At 47.8% G+C, this 20,566-nt stretch overlaps 1 protein-coding gene across 1 annotated transcript in view; it reads left to right on the forward strand.

Annotated features, from left to right (window-relative positions):
* Positions 1-20,566, forward strand: part of HYDIN (HYDIN axonemal central pair apparatus protein) — a 3,273,799-nt gene that overhangs the window by 920,125 nt on the left and 2,333,108 nt on the right. Inside the window, exon 19 of the mRNA XM_069654775.1 lies at positions 3,510-3,748. Coding sequence (XP_069510876.1) covers positions 3,510-3,748 — 239 coding nt within the window. The remainder of the gene's footprint in view (positions 1-3,509; positions 3,749-20,566) is intronic.

The raw sequence follows: 20,566 nt of genomic DNA on the forward strand, positions 1-20,566 counted from the left end.
ATATTTCATCATTGGGTTCTCTCAGAAACGAATTTGTCTCTTTGTTTGCTACACAGGAGGCCTAGATGGCGTGCAAATTAACAAGGTGACAGGCCCTCTGTGTGGTTCATATTAGAGGGACTTCTGCAGTTTATACTTTCCCCTCACACCTGGAACATTGGACAGGTTTTTTGGCCGTGTTTGTTCTCGGTAGAGAGGCTCCAGACCTGTTTGTGCATTGTTTGGAACTTTGGGTGTCACCCTAAGGTACCCTGTGTAATCCAGACGTGGACCGCTTGCTCACTGTGCTTAGAGAAGCACAGCTTCATCTCACTGATGATGCCCGACTAGGCCGAAACATATGTCTGGGGTTGCTGTTGGTACTCTTATTCAGAGAATTGCCCAGCTGAACTGCCCTTATGGGTGGGACAAAGACTGATTTGCAAATGAATATTTCTCCTCTGTGAAAGGTACAGTGAGCTCAAGCATGGTTGTAGACCCTCCCGAGTGGGCACCTTCCCATAGAACAGGTTATTTGGCTGTGCTTGTTCTCGGGAGAGGGGCTCTCAGACCTTTTTGTATGTCTATATCCTCCATCACCTCATTTAATGTTTGGCAATTGTCATTTGTGGGGCTGAAGGGGCTAGCTGGTAAGAATGAGGAAATTGTGCCTACTGTTCTAACTTCTGTATTCTTGGCCCTTGAGCTCCTTCATTCATACAACCTGCTCCGTTCCTTCAACTCAGTATAGTTTAAATGTAATCCCCTTTAATGAGTGGAGTAAAAGTACTGGCACAAGCTGGAGAAGGCCAAATCTTGGGAGTGGGAAAAGCTAGCACTCCCAAGCTTCTCAAAGGTGCTGCATGTTCCCAATAAGTTACCATCTCTGATCTCCTTGGCCCTAAGACAGAACATTCAGCTTTGAACCTGTGTTTCTTTTGTATCTTCCTGCTTATGGTTCACTGGGAACAGCATTCTCCGTCTGCCTCGCATGAATAGGTCTGTCTCGTAGATTCAGATCACGTGTGTAGGGAACATGAAATTGAGCTCTCTTGCTTGTGATTAAGAGGATTTTTGACTGCCCCTTGCAGGTGTTCTATCTCTCCTGCTAACTGGAAACTTTCCTTCCCTACTTGTCCTTGGCGAGGCTGTGCCCAGTGTCTGCGCTGGAAGCCTTGTTGTCATGCTACAGCAGGATCAGCCTGTCAGCCTTTACCTATATTCGGAAGTTGGTCTTGCTTTTCCCATTCACTCCACTCTACGGCTTCCATCTTTGTTGAAATGGCCGTCCATGTTAGTTGTGATTAAGTGTCTGCAAGCTGCTCATATGTATTCTCATGCATCTTACTGTTTCTTCATAGCAAAGGTATACATGTGAGTGTCAGTCATGTGTCAATCATCTAACTATGCGAGTCAAACGCATTTGCTTTGTGTCCATCAGCGATAAACTAAATGTCTGCGTAGCTTCGTGCAGGGATGCTCATGTGCTTCATGACTAACGGATCTATGTCGTGATGTCAGTCATCACGTCATCAGCGTTCAAGGTTGGAGTCAGTGGACTTGTTTGATCGATGCCAGCTGTAGCTCTTCAATACTGTCAACCGGGTATGGTCTGAATGGTTGAGCGAGTAGCCCTTCTCACACCTGTGACACATCAACAATGGAGAAGAAGGGCCGAGAAGTGATGACTACCTCTCCTTTCTCTGTCGCCGGACTAAGAGTGGGGTAGGTGTAATGAGGGCCAGGCTTGGGTCTCCCTCTTCAATATGGGTTTTTCACAAATCATATTTCATAGCTCTAAATATGTTGGTGATGGAGATAAAAATGGTAAAGGGGCAGTTGCAAGAAATTAGTTTTAAACCCTGATATAGCCTGTATGGAAGTCAACTTTGTAGGATTGATTAACTGAGAGAGGACATTTCTAGCTTTCTTCTAAGTTAAATGAAGTATTTGAAAATAAATATCTAAAACAATGGTCCTCAAACTGTGTGTCACAACGAACCTCTGCGATGTCTATGGGTACCTCCGTCCCCAAGCACCAGTGAAGGAGAGAATTATATACTCCCTCACCAGTTATTGAGGCCACAGGTGAAAAGAGTCGGGAACACGGGTACCAGGTGCTGCAAAGGAAAAGCAGGTGAGTGTGAGTACAAGGCAGTAACTTGGGAATGACCAATAATCAAGACAATGGAGTGGGACCTACCTAACATGGAGAAGAACCAGGACGGGAAGACAGCCAGGGGAGCTGGGGTTCAGAACCCCCTCACTTAGGGGCTTGACGTGGTGTTGAGCCGAAGTCCAAACAAAACAACCTTGAGCCAAAGGGGAGTTCCAGAAACAGTTCCAAGAAATGTCCAAAGCCAAAGGGTCCAAGAGCCGAGGAAGGTAAACTTGAAAGTTCCAAAAGCCAAGTCCGAAATCCGTAAGAAGCAGGTCCAATGATGCAAGCCAGAGAGTCCCAAAATCCACTAGGTAAAGTTCAGGCAACCAAATCCAAGGAGCAAGCAAAACAGTCCAGAAACACCAGAAGCCAGGGTTCAAAAGCAGGAGGGTCAAGATCCAGGAAAATCACAATGCCACTCGAAATGCTGAGAACAGCTGAGAAGCGCGGAAGCTCAGCTTCAGTGTTCTTTTAAACCGGTGCTTGGGTCACGTGATTGCTTCTTCACTGGGTCACGTGAGTGGCGTCGCGTATCACGTGACCCTTGCAACCGGGAAGTGGCAACATGATTGGTTGGGCGGGCCGCTCCTACAGCAACACGTGGGCTTTGCCCACGTGACCAGGAAGCCGGGCGGTGAGGCTTGATCCACCCCAGCCCCATCGTGGCCACAGTTTCCGTGACGCCGTGAGCCGCCTCCCTCTTACGGGGAGCCCGGTGCCACGGCCTCTGAAGGGGCGTGCCCGGGAAAGGCCACCGCCGCAGGTAAGGTGTCTCTGGGAGGTGGGCGGTGTTGCGCGGCTCGTAACACTGTGGGACTGGCCCCATTAAGGGGTCTGAATTATGGCCAGGGGGCCAGGAGGATCTTCAAAAAGAGTGTATAGTGACTGCTTTCAGTAGAAAATATAAGTCGATATAGCATCTGAGAGGGCCTGTCAACACTGTTTACTCAAAGGTGGGCTTGACAACCATATTTATAATCAAGGGTGAGCTCAGCATCAAAAGATTTGAATACCATTGATTTAAAGCAATCTGCTGCAGCATACAATCTTAAGAGCCAATGGGTGAGAAGGTGAGACGCTTTGAGTAGTGTGGGCTTCCTACTCTCAGGCTTCAGAGTTTAGGCATATCATATTGCAAAGTGCTAGGGCACCACCTCTGGTACTGTTCATTCGGGGGGGGGGGGGGATACCCCACAAGTGCAACTTAAAGGCTGAAGCATTAAGATTGCAAACGTTATTAATGTCAGTAACCTTTACTTTGTAGAATGGTGTAAGTGCATTTTTTTAGATAGTGTGTCACACATTTATATTGGAGTTGTTTGTGGAAATTTGTCAAAAACACATTTGTGATCTCTAGTATGCGTTTCAGGTTCGCAGTCGTTCACATTGGCGGATCGAACCTTGTGAAGGAGTTGTTCCTCCGGAGACCGAGTTGGCCCTTACTTTGGTAGCCAACCTGGATGACACCCTTAAGTTCCAGGAAAAGATGTGCCTATCAATTGAGAACAGCAGTGTCTATGCTATCCCTATCCAGGCCACAGGAACTGGGACAACTATTACCACTGACAGACCCTTTGCCCCCAGTCTGGACCTTGGGCCACACTTCAGGTAGGTATTGGTTTTAAAATTTGACTTTTGCATTCACTACATATATGGTTTTTCAATCCATGGTCCTAATGGCTACAGTGCTGGCTTGGAATTCATCTTTGAGAGAAACAGCATGTAAAAATGGCTCATTTTAGAAGCTGTACTTTGTCCAGAAACACAGATGTTGAGTTTGATTAGAGTATGGTACTGCATACAAAGTTACTGACCCATGTAATGAGCCAAATGCATGGGGTGTGAAAATGGAGCAGATGTATAATACATACCCTTCTTTAGAAAAGCATTAAACTGACAAGCATTATGAAACTGAACAATATTTAAAAAAAATGTAATGATTCGCGGCGTAGCAGGGGTCATGATCTTACCTTCAGGTGCAGCCTGCGGCATGAGTAATTATTGCTATAAGTGGCATGCACCAAATGCAGAGGGCCATTCATTTATGTGGAAAAAGTGGACTGCCGCCCATGTGTTCACACAAATTGATGAAAAATCCACCCAAGACTGAAACCATGGGACTGGATAGTGGGGCACAGAGTGGTGCTCCTTCTCCAATTCCCTAGCTTGCGGGTAGCAGGCGAAAGGAGACAGAGGTATGTTGGGGCCTGGCAAAAAGGCATGGGTAGGAGATTGTGTGGAAGGTTTAATGGTGGGTTGTGTCAATCACAGGAGAGTCAGGTGAGGATGGGTGTAATCGGCTATGAACTTGCTTAGAATCTGGGATTAATTGAATGAATAGATGAAGCCTACATTGTGTGCTACCTTATTGGCTGGCTGTCACATCCATTCAGGGTACTGATGTTAGTGAGAAACTATTGAATTTATCCTAATATCATTATCTACTCCAACACGGACATGTTAAAAACATCAAGTCCAAAAGAGCTGACTTCAGCAACGAAGGGACATTAATATGAATGTTTGTCAACTTTTTATTTTACATCATGTATGGGACCATGATGGTCTGTCACACATCTCAGCTTGCAGCCCAGCTTTGAGACCACTACTTCTAATGGATTGTATCCTCCCACAGATTCTTCATCTTAGATATTTAATATCCTGTTTTGCAGCTCTCAAACCTTTTCCCAGCAGGTGCCGTTGTGGGCACTGGCGTTGATGGACCTCGAGCTGTCATCTCCGTGCCGGACGTGATGTCGATGTGGGTACAGATAGTGCACTCGGTGCCCCATGACCTCAGTTCCTTTTTTTCCGCATGCCCAGCACGCTGCTTGGGAACTTCGCTTCAGAGATTCTGACACCTATTTTTCTCCGCATTTTTGGTAGACTTTGTCACCATGTCTACTCTGAAACCAGCAAGAATTGTTATAGTTTCCACTCATTCGGCACGTGTGCTGTTTGTTATGTTGGGTTTTACCCCATTGCTTTTTCGGCGCCTGAAAAATGCAGTTCCACAAAGCTTGTGATTTCCATTACTTTCAATCTTTTATTCTTTTGAATTCATCAATTGATGATATAGCCAGTACTTAACTGATCTGCCTGCAACAAGCAGGACCCAAGACAATCCCTCTATATTACCTACCAGCCTAGAAAAAGACCTGTTAGGTCGAAACACGTGTCGGCACCACCTGCTATATCATCAATTGATGAATCCAAAAGAATAAAAGATTGGAAGTAATGGAAATCACAAGCTTTGTGGAACTGCATTTTTCAGGCGCCGAAAAAGCAATGGGGTAAAACCCAACATAAACCCAACATGCCGCCAACCCTGTAACACTGAATCCAGCGCCTGACTTCCTGGTGCCACAGGAACATTACAAATCCTGGCGGCGTGGAAAGTCAGGCGCCAGATTTCGTAACTCCCCAATCCCATAGGACTCTATGGGAGTGGGGAGACCGGAGACGGAAGCACTGTTGGTAACGGTGCCGGTGGTTCCGTGACAATTCTGCCTACCGGGGCCAATGCGCCTGGCAGGGTCAGACCTGTCAGGCCCAGTGGCCCCGGCAGGCAGTCTCGTAATGTGGCAGTCCGGAAACAAGGGTGCCAGTAATCTAACCGGTACCCTTGTTTTTGGACTGCCACACTTGTACAAGGCCCCTTGTTAACTTTTCAGGACATTTCTGATGAGGATGACGACCCCGTTCCTTTCGGGTTTGAGTCCATGGGTCTTCCTCAACATCCTGAGGAGTTCTAGGACGAGGAAAAGAGGTTGTATGGCCTGGCTTTGGTGCTTCACGACGCAAGTGGCTTAGACACCGCTCCTGAGGTGGAATTCCCACAGGGAGACCCTAGAGCCCATACAAATGTGGCATATAGGAAATTGATGGCAAAGGTGATGGATGCATTAGGGTGGTGTCTCCCATCTGGTAACATAATGGAATGTTGCTTAACTGATTTTCTTTCCAATGGCACATCCGCTGAACCAGTCCTTATGCCATCAAAAATCCTCTCATGGAGCTATGGAAGACTCCCTGCTCAGGGCCACCAGTAAACAAAGATTTTGCCAAAAAGTACAAACCAGCCCTACCTGACCCAGAGTTTCTAACCAGACATCTGACACATGATATTCAGGTAGTACAAGCTGCGACTGTAGGCAATAAGGCAAATGCGCTTTAGATAAAAGAAACATCCTCTGTCAGTATGGCATTTAAATCAGTTAACACTTCATGTACCTGTCAAAGTAAATACACACACTTTGGTCTATGATTGCAGAGGCAGCCAAATACGTCCCAGAAGGTGACATGAGGAATGGTTTGCTCAACATAGTGGAGAATGGCAAGGAAGCAATGCTCCAATCCCTGCAGTCAGGTCTCGACACAGCCGTTTATTTTCGGGAGCTCAGTGGCCGCAAGTTCTGTCATGTGAAGATAAGCCTGGTTAAGAAAATCAGGATTTGTGCATGACTTCCAAGCGAAGCTGCTTGACATGCCTTTTGATGGCTCACATTTGTTTTCATCCCGTCCAACCTTTCCCTGTTCTCTCCTCCAAGGAGGGGGTACAATCAACAAAGGACATTAAAGGGAATCTAAGCCCCACCCCTTTCTCGTGTGTGGGTCCGCTATGGCTCTGCGAAGGCTGACTGTGGTGGTGAGCAATGCCCTTTAAGTTCCAGTTCGTGTGGCAGCCTTGCAGGCCTGTTATCCCATCGGTTTGGCTGGAGAGCCATTCTGCAGCTCTGTGACAGGTGGGCGTAATGTCTTTGGATTCCGGGTATGCCCTGGCCTTTGATGTAATCTGTGGCTCTGCGTCATGTCACAGATTTCCTTCAGGGGGTTGCCGTTTTGGGTTCATAGGTGCCTGGCCACTCAGTTGAGCTTCTGTTTGGCCAGCCTAACCAGTTTCTAACGCTGGCTATGAATGGGACATGTAGTTTCCTACAACAGATAGACAAACGGTCCAGTATCATCTGAGGCAGGTATGGGGTTATTGACAGTGGCACTGTACACAAGCATACTGGCACTATAATAAGGGGCAGAGATTAGGGCCCTCCCAACTGCCATCTTACTGCACCTATAACATGGCGAATTGATGAAAAGGAAGGCTTCCACCTTAGCGGATACATTTCTAACTGTGCTTAGAAAGCCCTTTTCAAGATCACAGTAATTGTGCTCTGACTGCAGGTCCTAATGTTTCGGTGAATTTCATGGATACCATGAACTGAGGAATAGACAGCCTGACAGATACCCTAGTAGACAGACATGAACAATCTGGAACTTAAATTAAGGTATTTTCCCTTCTGCCACCCCAATCACTCCAGATTCAAAAAAGCAATGAAGCTGTCATCCAGAACCACAACTCCACAGTACGGGGAATGATTTCAGAAATCAGAGGCTATTGGTGTACCATTTTAGAGATTGCTGGGTCCTCGCCGTGATTTCTTTTGGCTACCCCTTAGCCACCCCTCCATCTCTTCGTTCTCCCCCAGTCCTTCAAATCAGATCAATATCTCTTTTCTAGGAAATGATCAACCTTCTTTAAATTAGGGCGACATAGTAAGTCCCTTGCCTGGAAAGAGGAAGTGGGTTTTACTCTTGTATCTTTTCTGTCCAGAAGAAAAACCAGGCTAGCCTGAGGACAGTGGTAGGTCTTTTTCCTCCACCATTTTCTTCCACAAGAAAAACTCAATGGTTACACCAGCACAGGTTCGAAATGCTCTATTCCGGTGAGATTAGTTGTGTGCTGTGGATCTGAGGTATTTATATCTGCACATTCCTATTGTGACAGTGCACAAGAAATTCCGGAGATTCTCTCTAGCATGACATCATTTTCAATACCAGGGACCTAAATTTGGTCTTAAGACAGCTTTCCCCCACCTCCCATGGCATATGGCGTGCTGGAATGAGTAGCTGGAGACAGAGGTGGCATTTCAATATAATTATATTTAAAGAAAGATGAAAACGCCTTCCTTTCCCTAGTTCTAGAGGGTTATTCCTACCTAACCAAGGAATAACTGAATTACTGGGATGTTCGTTGTCAGGGGGAGGGGGGATTTGTCCAAATGAAAATCCACCTTCTGTCCAAAAATCTCCTCTACTCTATCCCCGCCACTAAACAGAAAGAAACCTAAATAATACAAGCATAATTCCTCCCTTCTCCTGGTTCCGAAGGGATCAGCCCTAGGGGCAAGAGTCTTAATTCCAGTTCAGTAGTTCTTCATGAAGAGAAAACGCCAGGAGAATGGCTCCCTTCTCCTGGCTCCACAAATTCAACCTTCTCTTGACAGTCCTTGACAAACTTTAGCTTCTGAATCAACTAATGCAACCTTGGAGAATGACTCCCTTGTCCTGGTTCTGTGACTCAAAGTGCTCTTCTATCTGTTTTTCACAATAATTCTTATGAGCCCTTCAAGTTCCCTCCAGGCTTCTTTTATGGCGCTCTTGAATGTATCACAGCCCTTCAAGTTCCCTCCAGGCTTCTTTTATGGCGCTCTTGAATGTATCACACTCTTTATCTCTGATTTTAACAGTCTTGTCCCACATACCGAGACACGGGATAAGGCTCCCGAGGCTCTGTTCACTTTGGTTACTATTAGAACAGTTATTGAGATGAAGGAGATTCCTTCCAAGGCATTCTTCACAATTCATATTCTCAATGCAATTACTGAGAGGAGAGAAATCACTCTGAGGCTTTCTTTTGTCTCCGCTGCTCGCCCAGTTAATATTGGAGTACCGCAAGGCGCATGCCTATCAGCTTTCCTTTTCAACCTCTATTTGTCCACCCTGCCTGGAAATATCTGCCCGCACAATATCGTGTGCTAAAACTACACTGACGATACCCAAATAATCCTTAAACTCCACAACTCAGACTCCACTCTCAGCCCGAGCTTGCAGCCTGCCTCCTAGATATCGACCGTTGGATGACTACACACCACCTCCTCCTAAACCCCACTAAAACCGAAATCATGGTGTGCAGCAACACTGAGCTTCTCCCTCGCCCACTCCCTTGGTCCCCTTCCATGGGCCAACCACCCAACCCCTCCGTCACAGTAAAAAACCTTGGATGCACTATGGACTCTGGCCTAACCCTCTCCCGACAGATCAACAACGTATCTAAATCTTGTCACTACCAACTCAAAATTCTCAGGCGCATTCTTCCCTACCTCTCCTTCCCAAACAGACTTGCCTCTGTTATGTCTATTGTAATGTCATGACTGGACTATGCCAACTCCCTTTCCCTAGGAGTCCCAGCATACCACCTTAATAAACTCTAAAGAGCGCATAACGTTGCTGCTAAAATGCTTCTTCCCCTGGGTCCAAGAGACCACACCTCTCCAGCTCTCAGAGCCCTTCACTGGCTCCCAGTTGGACGAAGGGCCACTTTCAAGACCCTGTGCATCAATCACGTGCAGTACACAAGACCGGCCCTCTATACTGCCAAGATAAGCTAAAACTTTACCTCCCATCCCGCTCCCTAACAACACGCTCTGCCCTCCTTTTAGTGATCCCAACCACCAATTCCGTCAGGCTCGAAGGATCCTCTTTCTCAACATTGGCCCTGACTCTGTGGAACTCGCTTCCACCTCGCATCTGACACACCCAAGACAATGACTTTCCGCAAATTACTAAAAACATGGCTCTTTCCATAACACCATCCACAAACCCAAAGACATTTCTGAACTCCCAACAACCCAATGAATAAATACAGAATGAGCCTCATTACGAATGTTGCCATGCCGCAACATCACAGGTCTTCTCGCGGGGGCCACTCTGCACGCCTGGTTAGACCAACCGTGCAGAGCGGCACCCGCGAGAAGACCAGGATGGTAGCAACGGTACCATTAAGAAAAGTACCGGTACTACTGTCAGGTTTTCACATTTGGTACCTCACATTGATAAGATTCCTAAGAGAATAGGGAGTTTCAAATATCTTTCCAGGAAAGTTAGAGAGAGAGTGTGGTTGAAATACTAAATAAATTCTGTTTAGAGAACAGGACATTTCTTTTTAAAATTATTCTATTGTCCCTTAACTAACTTTCATTTAGAAAGATTAAATGCCCCCAAGCCAAGATGGTGGAACACTTTTGCAGTAGTGATTGGTTTAGCTTACAACATACAGTATTGTGATGTCATTTAGAATGTTCATGGCAATTTTCAACTGCCTTTCATTAAAGTTTGTAGCTGAGTAGGTCATAAATGTATTAGCTCCTGAGTAATTCCTATTAAAGTTTCCATTTTTAAAGGATATTAGTATCCATTCGTTTAATCCCAAAGATATTTTAGTATTAGTTGTTAGATAACGGATGGATCGTCTGCAGTTGAAGAAATCCAGTTCCAGTCAGCTGCTGAACTTGTGAAGAGTCAAGTCCTAGAAAAAACTGATAAGCTGAGTGGATTTCAGTATTTTAATTGAAGACTCATTATTTTTGAACTGAAGTTGTAGAGAAAGACTTGGGAAAAAATATACATTTGTTTATTTTATCAATGTATATAATTGTTGATAAAAAATTCTATTAAGAATTATTTTTTATTTAAGAGTAAATTAACTTTTATTACTAATCAGGCGCGCGGACTATATTCGCCGCGTTTTAACATTTAACATAGTTCAGGTAACGAATTAACCTTATTTTTATTATTCGTTCGGTTGGCGAGAGAGCGTCGCGTATTCCTGAAGATTTCCAAGCGTGGTTTAGAAGAAAGGACCCAGCGACGTCGCGCGTGCGTCGCGGCCATTGTAAAAGTCAATTGTTTTCTCTTCATTTTCTTCGTTGTCAGTCTAACGGAAGAAAGCAAGAATAGACAGCCTTTGAAGTTCGAGCGAGCAGCGATTTTTTCGGAGTGTTTAATGGAAAGAGACATTCTCAGTAAGAGGCAGTTTTAGATGACGCTGCACAATATTTTTTGTTGGAACTTTAAATATTTCAGTCATTTTACTAAGAGTCATCTGAATCACAAAAGGTAATGAACATTACATACATCTTTATTCTATAATAACAGCCTGAGTAGATTTACATAGATAATAGTGACAACAATATTTTTGGGTATGATTTTTTTCTTTAAGGAATTCAATTCAAGAAAATAAAGAGAACAAGAGTGCAGAAAGACAAAAGTTCTATGAGTAGCTACAGTCAGCCACACAGCAATATATAAATATACCTCTCTGAAGCAGCCTATTGGCAAATCAAGCTTAGGCAACAGGTAATATTTATTTAGGAGAAAGTATTATATAACAAAGTGTAGTCAGAAAGATATTAAAAGAACAGATTCATTTAAAGTTGTATTTTCCTTTTAGGAACATCCCATCTGAGCCAAAACCTTCCAGGAAGACAGTCTGAAGTACCTGCAGTGGGAGTTCTTTTCTTCTGTTGTTTTATCCATTCCCCCTTGGGTTTTCCTGGCCAATACTTTTTAAAGAAGCAGGATTGCTGAGCCAGGCAGGCTTAGGGGGCTAGGTGGGCCAGCTTCACTCCTGCAGGATCCCACTACTTCAGTATTCTGGAGTCCCGCAAAAGGGAATTACCGGGCCCTCCAAGGTTAGAATGGCCCGGTAAGTCCCCTTTTGCGGGACCCGGACTCGAGTTTGGGGGTAGCCATGCCCTTATTAAGGGCATGGCTACCCCCAAACTCGTAATGAGGCCCAATGAGACTCTCTCCCATGTGCTCCATGACCTCTGATCCTACCCACAGGATATGATGGATGGATGGATGGAGTGGATGAAGGGAATGGATCGAGGGAATAGATGGACAGAATGATGGAAGGAATGGATTGACGAAATGGGTGGATGGAATGGATGGTGTGGATGCATGTGTGGAGTGACGGATGGAGCGAACAGATGGAGTGGATGGAGAAGATGGAATGAAAGGATGGAGAGGATGGAATGAATAAAACAGACACATGAGAAATGAAGGGATTGAATGTATGGCACGGATGCATGTGGAATGAATGGAGGGTATGCATATAGAGTGGATAGAATGGTTGAACTAGAGAGAATAGACAAAATTAATATAACAGATGGATGGAGGAGATGGATGAACCGGACGAATGGAACAGCGGATGAATTGATGGAATAGATGGATGGATGATCGGATGAATGGTAGCGAGGATATATTGATAGATGGAATAGATGGAGGGAATTAGTGGATAGAGTGGACGGATGGATGGAGGGATTGATGGAATGGATACTGGATGGAATGGATGGACGCAATAGAAGAAAAAAAAGACGGGTGGATGGGCCGGATGACGGGGATGGAGTACATGGACGCATGTAGGGCGAGTGGATGGAATGGATGGCGTGGATGCATGTGGAATGATTGGAAGATATATACAGAGAATTGTTGAATGCAGTAGATGGAATGATCGGCATATGTGTATATAGGATGTATAGATGGTATGGATGGAATTGGATGATGTGTGTGGAATTGGGTGGCATGGATGGATACTGCTGGATAAAATGGATAGATGTAGTGGATGTATGAATGGATGGAATGGATGGAACAGACCGATCGGATGGAATGGAATCGATTGACAGATGGAACGGTTGGAGTGCACGGAACAGATAGAATAGATGGATGAAACGGATGCAGTAGACGGAATGGATTGAACAGATGAATAAAACGGATGGGGTGGATGCAATGGAGAGAGTATATGGATATGGGATCGATCGATGGATGGAATGGATGGAGTAGAAGAGTGGATTGAGTGGATGCATGGATGGAGTGGAAGAACTGGGTGAAGTGGATGGAATGGATGAGAAGGATAGAGTGGGTGGATGGATAGAATGGATGGGGTGCATAGAAGGGTTGGAATGGACAGAGTGGAACGGATGGAGTAGACCGAGTAGATTGAGTGGATTTATGGAGTGGATAAACTGGGTGAAATGGATGGAATTGATGGAATGGATAGAGTGGATAGGGTGCACAGAAGGGTTGAAGTACACTGAGTGGACGGGAGGGGGGTGGAATTGATGGAATGGATGGAATTGGTTAATGGACAGCATGGATGGGGCAGGGAGGTGGGTGAAATGGATGGAATTGGTGTAATGGATGGAATGGACAGCACGGATGCGGCGGATGGAGTGGAGGGATGGAGTGGATGAAGTGAGCGGAGTGGGTGGAATGGAGTGAATGGAAGAAAAGGATTGAAATAATGGAGTTCTCAGTTAGAATTGTAAACATTGGCCTGCGCCAGACCCCAACAGAACTGTGAGCGTTAGCCTGAGTTGCTTCTAGATAGAAATGCAAATGTTGGCATGTCCCACGTTTGGGTGGAGATGGGAACATTAGCCTGAATCACATCTGGATAGAAATACGAATGTAAATGTTAACATGCCCACACGTGTATCACTGTCTACCCTGCCTTCCTGTTCCCCATGCTATACATCTGTATCCCCCCACCGTCTCCCTTACCCCAGCCCCCTGTCTCTGTGTCCGTGTGTCTCTGTTCCCTACCATCCTGTTCACGTGCCTGGTCTCGGGCGCTTCAAAGATAACCATCATATCACATCACTGCGCTTACTCTCTACTATACACCATCATTCAACTAGAACACAGCTATACCCCTGATTAATTCGGCCTAGCTGTTCACATACGAAAACGAACCCATGAACACCTCATCACCCTAATAAAATGCGGCTAGCTGAGCACATTCTGGTCTAGTTGCTCACATATGCGTCCTTCAGGCTTAACGCAGCCAGAGCCCAGTCTGGATGTCCACCCACTAGACTGCACACACCAACTGATATCTCCAGCACCACACCTAACGCTAGGATGCTGCTACCAACCGGCAGTTACATCAGCTGCAGACATCTGGTGCACCCAAGCACCCTATGACACCATCCCTCCCTACTGACCAGAACTACGGTTCCCAAGGGCATTCAACCTACCAGCGCTTTGAGGTCCTATCAATGATATATAGAGCGCTATAATAAATGCCAAGTAACAACATATTTTCAGTGCAATTACTGAGATGAGGCTGATCCTTCCTGAGGCTTGCTTCGCACGTCCCCCAGTCCCTCCTGTTACCTTTACTTTGGTCCGAGCTTGTTACTGGTTCTTCCTGGGGTGTCGGGCTTCTGCGTTCTCAGTGAGCACTTGTTCCGCTTTGCTCATCTCTCTCGGCGGTCCCGCTGTCTCTCTGCTGGTTTTCAGGTCAGGCAATATCAGCGTAGTTGTTTGACCCTTAGTCCACCTCCACAAGGTCGCACCACCATCTCTCAGATTCCAGCTTCCAGTTAGGCTTGCTCATGCTAGAAGGACTCTTCTGGGTTGCGGCTGGTGTCCTCCCAGTATCTGGGTTCCTCCTCCAACCTCCTGTCTTCTCTCCCAGTTTGAATTTCCCGGGCTGACCAGGCTTCACACCTGTTGCTCTCTTTACTGAGTCCTGCTTTGATTTTTATCTTGTTGGGCTGGAAACTCCTTTGATGAATCCAGTGGAGTCATCACTGATCTCCTGTCGGAAACCTCCTCTGATGTGGCCAGTGGACAGCAACCGCTATCTAATCCTGACTCTGAGAGCAGTAAAATGAGGGAGGATCACATGGGAAGAGACAGCCTCTGGGGAGATGTCATGACTTCATCAGTGATGAGACATGGTACACCCTATTTTCCTTTGAGGATAATCTTCACATACCCAAAACCGTATGGCTTGTCATTCATCTCCACCTCCTCCTTTGAAGCATAGGGAAACCTTTCCCCACATCAAATGACCCAAACCTCCAACCTTGAGATATCGTGTAGAAATTACAAGACCACCTTCTCCAGGTCCAATTTTCAATCATCCAACAATACATTATCATTTAAAACATTTGCAAATGATTATGCAAGCTCTAGTAATCAATGAACAACAATGGACTTCTGGTCCCATAATTCCTCAAGTACTGGGACAAAGAAGAGGGAAAGAGAAACGCAGAGCGGGAGAAACCGGAAACCCAGCGAGCGTTCTAGTCTTTCACCGCAAATACCTGTACCTGGGAAATTTAAAGATGGAAACAAGTTGCAACAGGCTACTGTTGCGGGAAGACTTTTCACCTGTCCGCGAGGCTCAGAACTGAAAAACAGTGGCAAGTGTGGCAGAGCTGGGTGGCTCACCCGTAAAGATGAGGGGAAATGCTGACGGGGCGGGTCATGCTGCAGTGCCAGAGTGAAAGCGTGCATGTGGAAGAGACGTCACGGAAAACAAGAAACTGAGCAGGAAACAGCCAAGAAGGGAAACCAAGCGGCGTACCTTCACCGAACGACTGCAAACAAGCCAAAGAATGTCGGCAAGAGCCGGCGAATCAGCCCAAAAGCAGTGGGGACCCCGGGGCATATCAGCGACCACACCAAATACCATTATCAGTAACAAGAACCAGAGGAAGAGAGAAAACAAAACTAACTGTAAATAGAGAAAGAGAAGTAAACCCCTTTTCAGTGTGTGAATGTATGGAATGCAAATACATGGGAGCACCAAAACAAAATATATATCAAGATGATGTGAGCCAATCAAGTGAATATGCAGCTGTGGAAATTGTTGGCAACCCCATGTGAATGCAAGAAGCCCTGAATAGAGAAACCAGGCAATTGCAAGTGTGCAAGAATGGGAAGCTCTGGCAGGAGAGTATACCAGGCGAGTTACAAGTGAGTAAGATACAGAAGTCCTGGCAGAAAGGTATACCAGACAATTGCAAGTGGGTAAGAACTACAAGTCCTGGCATGAGAGTATACAAGTTACAAGTGTGAAAGAACTACAAGCACTGACATGAGAGTATGCCAGGCAAGTTACACATGTGTAAAAAACAAAAGCCCTGACCGGAAATATGAAGCCCTGGCCTGAGAGTATACCAGGCAATTTAGAAGTGTAACAGCAAGAAGCCCTGTCAGTAGAGTACACCATGCAATGACAAGTATGTTAAGAACCTCCAAGTACAGAAATATCAGAACTGTGTTAGGCTTTATTTGCTTATTCCTGACAAAAAGAATTAGAAAACTAGGAAGCTTTTTCTGTGACAGTACAATTGTGGGCCAAATAAGACACAAGGAACTGTTGTATTCAAGGAAGAGAACACCTGGGGAACGGAATCCCAGTGTGGAGCAAGAGGGCTCCCGATATAAAGAACCTTTTGTGTTGGAACGGATTCTTCTTCTTTTATGAACACTTTTGCAAGAACTTCAAAATGTTAAAGACATTTCCCTTTTCACCTTTTATAATTTAGTTTAGTGCGAGGCACAGAATAGAACCTTTGGAAACAAGGACAATTTGATTTTCACATCCTGATCCTTAGTTTTGGTTTAGGTAGGGAAATTCCTCTAGAGCAGGGGTAGAGAGGCCTTTTCCCAACCCTTTTATTTTCAATAAAGGCTAACTTTCATTCCTTACTCTTCACACTCCCCAGCGGAGTGCCATAGTCTGTCCTTGGGGGCCATCTCGTCCCAGTATCTTTCACATTAGTGTTTTGCAGATGTGTGATAGTACAAATCCTGTTCAGACTGATTATTCATATTGATGGTGTCTAATCTTACAGGAAGAAGAGTAGCACAATAGTACACAGTAGTATGGTCAGCCTGAACCTTGACAGATCTTAAGGGTTTCATAGTTTGTAGCAAAGGAGGATTATGGAACGGGAATCCTTGTCCCCATATCAGAAGTCCCTCCCTGTAAGGTCCTCCTGCTTTTTACCACCATTTGGGGGATTATCAGTTAACGGCCTCACCTCCCTATCCATACAGGTTAGGGATACTCTTTAGGGAAAAGTGACATGATCCCATGAATCGTCACACATCATAAAGCTGATGAGTCTGGTGGCTTCTCCAGCATTGGATCTTTCATAGATTTAGATCATGGGTGTACAACTTACGGCCCGCGGGCCAGTTGCGGCCCGCCATGCTCTTTTGTCCGGCCCGCGAGGCACAAAGACTTTCCTAATGGAGGGCGGCCCCGCCGCCCTCCATTAGGAAAGTCTTTGTTGTCTTCCGGGCCGGACAAAACACTGGCCGTCATTGGCTCAGCACACATGCACCACGTTGCTCCTACGAGCCACGTAGTGTGTGTGTGCTGACCCAATGGAGGGCCAGCACTACGGCTGGCGTGGTCCATAAGGCTTGATGCCGGAAGGCATTTCAGCCTTGGACCACGCCAGCCGTAGTACGATTCCAGCGTTCCTGCTTACCTGCCGCTTACCTGCCTGCCTTCCAGCACGTCTCCGGTAAGTGGTCTGTTTGCGTTTGTGTGTCGGGTCTGTTTCACTTTATGTTTGTGTGTGTATGTTGCGATGGGGGGATGGGGGGGTGTCGGATGTGTATGAATGTTGGAATTTGAATGTATTTTGTGTGTGTGTTGAGATGCGGGGATGGGTGTCGGATGTGTATGAATGTTGGGATTTGAATGCATTTTATGTGTATGTTGAGATGCGGGGGTAGGGGGGGTGTCGGATGTGTATGAATGTTTTGATTTGAATGTATTTTGTGTGTGTGTTGAGATGCGGGGGTGGGGGGTGTCGGATGTGCATGAATGTTTTGATTTGAATGTATTTTGTGTGTATGTTGAGATGCGGGGGTGGGGGGGGTGTCGGATGTGTATGAATGTTTTGATTTGAATGTATTTTGTGTGTGTGTTGAGATGCGGGGGTGGGTGTCGGATGTGTATGAATGTTGGAATTTGAATGTATTTTGTGTGTGTGTTGAGATGCGGGGGTGGGGGGGTGTCGGATGTGTATGAATGTTGGAATTTGAATGCATTTTATGTGTATGTTGAGATGCGGGGGTGGGGGTGGGTGTCGGATGTGTATAAATGTTTTGATTTGAATGTTTTTTGTGTGCTGAGTTGGGGGGGTGGGGGTTCGGGTCTGTATGGGTGCATGTTTGTGTGTGTGCTGAGTTGGGGTTGGGGGGGTTCGGGTCTGTGTGTGTGCTGATTTGGGGGGTGGGGGTTCAGGTCTGTGTGTGCTGAGTTGGGGGGTGGGGGGTTCGGGTCTGTATGGGTGCATGTGTGTGTGCTGAGTTGGGGGGTGGGGGGTTCGGGTCTGTAAGGGTGCATGTGTGTGTGCTGAGTTGGGGGGTGGGGGGTTCGGGTCTGTAAGGGTGCATGTGTGTGTGCTGAGTTGGGGGGTGGGGGTTCGGGTCTGTATGGGTGCATGTGTGTGTGCTGAGTTGGGGGGTGGGGGTTCGGGTCTGTATGGGTGCATGTGTGTGTGCTGAGTTGGGGGGTGGGGGGTTCGGGTCTGTATGGGTGCATGTGTGTGTGCTGAGTTGGGGGGGGTGGGGGTTTGGGTCTGTAAGGGTGCATGTGTGTGTGCTGAGTTGGGGGGTGGGGGTTTCGGGTCTGTAAGGGTGCATGTGTGTGTGCTGAGTTGGGGGGTGGGGGGTTCGGGTCTGTATGGGTGCATGCTTGAGAATGTGTGTGCTGCGTTGGGGGCGGGGGGTTCGGGTCTGTATGGGTTCATGCTTGAGAATGTGTGTGCTGCGTTGGGGGCGGGGGTTCGGGTCTGTATGGGTGCATGCTTGAGAGTGTGTTTGGGGTATAGTGTTTGGTTGGGGGTGAGGGGGCCATGGGGCATAGTGTTTGGTTTGGGTGAGGGGGCCATGGGGCATAGTGTTTGGTTGAGGGTGAGGGATAGGGGGCATAGTGTTTGGTTGGGGGGTGAGGGACAGGGGGCATAGTGTTTGGTTGGGGGTGAGGGACAGGGGGCATAGTGTTTGCTTGGTGGGTGAAGGACAGGGGGCATAGTGTTTGCTTGGTGGGTGAGGGACAGGGGGCATAGTGTTTGGTTGGGGGTGGGAGCCATGGGGCATAGTGTTTGGTTGGGGGTGAGGGGGCCATGGGGCATAGTGTTTGGTTGGGGGTGAGGGACAGGGGGCATAGTGTTTGGTTGGGGGTGGGGGCCATGGGGCATAGTGTTTGGTTGGGGTGGGGGCCATGGGGCATAGTGTTTGGTTGGGGGTGAGGGGCCCATGGGGCATAGTGTTTGGTTGGGGGTGAGGGGGCCATGGGGCATAGTGTTTGGTTGGGGGTGAGGGACAGGGGGCATAGTGTTTGGTTGGGGGTGGGGGCCATGGGGCATAGTGTTTGGTTGGGGGTGAGGGGGCCATGGGGCATAGTGTTTGGTTGGGGGTGAGGGACAGGGGGCATAGTGTTTGGTTGGGGGTGGGGGCCATGGGGCATAGTGTTTGGTTGGGGGTGAGGGGCCCATGGGGCATAGTGTTTGGTTGGGGGTTAGGGGGGTGAGGGGGCCATGGGGCATAGTGTTTGGTTGGGGGTGAGGGGCCCATGGGGCATAGTGTTTGGTTGGGGGTGAGGGGGGTGAGGGGGCCATGGGGCATAGTGTTTGGTTGAGTGTGAGGGACAGGGGGCATAGTGTTTGCTTGGGGGGTGAGGGACAGGGGGCATAGTGTTTGGTTGGGAGCCATGGGGCATAGTGTTTGGTTGAGTGTGAGGGACAGGGGGCATAGTGTTTGGTTGGGGGTGGGGGCCATGGGGCATAGTGTTTGGTTGGGGTGGGGGCCATGGGGCATAGTGTTTGGTTGGGGGTGACGGGCCCATGGGGCATAGTGTTTGGTTGGAGGTTAGGGGGGTGAGGGGGCCATGGGGCATAGTGTTTGGTTGGGGGTGAGGGACAGGGGGCATAGTGTTTGCTTGGGGGGGTGAGGGACAGGGGGCATAGTGTTTGGTTGGGAGCCATGGGGCATAGTGTTTGGTTGGGGGTTAGGGGGGTGAGGGGGCCATGGGGCATAGTATTTGGTTGGGGGTGAGGGACAGGGGGCATAGTGTTTGCTTGGGGGGTGAGGGACAGGGGGCATAGTGTTTGGTTGGGGGTGGGGGCCATGGGGCATAGTGTTTGGTTGGGGTGGGGGCCATGGGGCATAGTGTTTGGTTGGGGGTGACGGGCCCATGGGGCATAGTGTTTGGTTGGAGGTTAGGGGGGTGAGGGGGCCATGGGGCATAGTGTTTGGTTGAGTGTGAGGGACAGGGGGCATAGTGTTTGCTTGGGGGGTGAGGGACAGGGGGCATAGTGTTTGGTTGGGAGCCATGGGGCATAGTGTTTGGTTGGGGGTTAGGGGGGTGAGGGGGCCATGGGGCATAGTGTTTGGTTGGGGGTGAGGGACAGGGGGCATAGTGTTTGCTTGGGGGTGAGGGACAGGGGGCATAGTGTTTGGTTGGGGGTGGGGGCCATGGGGCATAGTGTTTGGTTGGGGTGGGGGCCATGGGGCATAGTGTTTGGTTGGGGGTGACGGGCCCATGGGGCATAGTGTTTGGTTGGAGGTTAGGGGGGTGAGGGGGCCATGGGGCATATTGTTTGGTTGGGGGTGAGGGACAGGGGGCATAGTGTTTGCTTGGGGGGTGAGGGACAGGGGGCATAGTGTTTGGTTGGGGGTGGGGGCCATGGGGCATAGTGTTTGGTTGGGGTGGGGGCCCATGGGGCATAGTGTTTGGTTGGGGGTGAGGGGGCCCATGGGGCATAG

Source organism: Ambystoma mexicanum, chromosome 1p, assembly GCF_040938575.1.
Source record: "Ambystoma mexicanum isolate Mex_15411 chromosome 1p, UKY_AmexF1_1, whole genome shotgun sequence".
NCBI lineage: Eukaryota > Metazoa > Chordata > Amphibia > Caudata > Ambystomatidae > Ambystoma > Ambystoma mexicanum.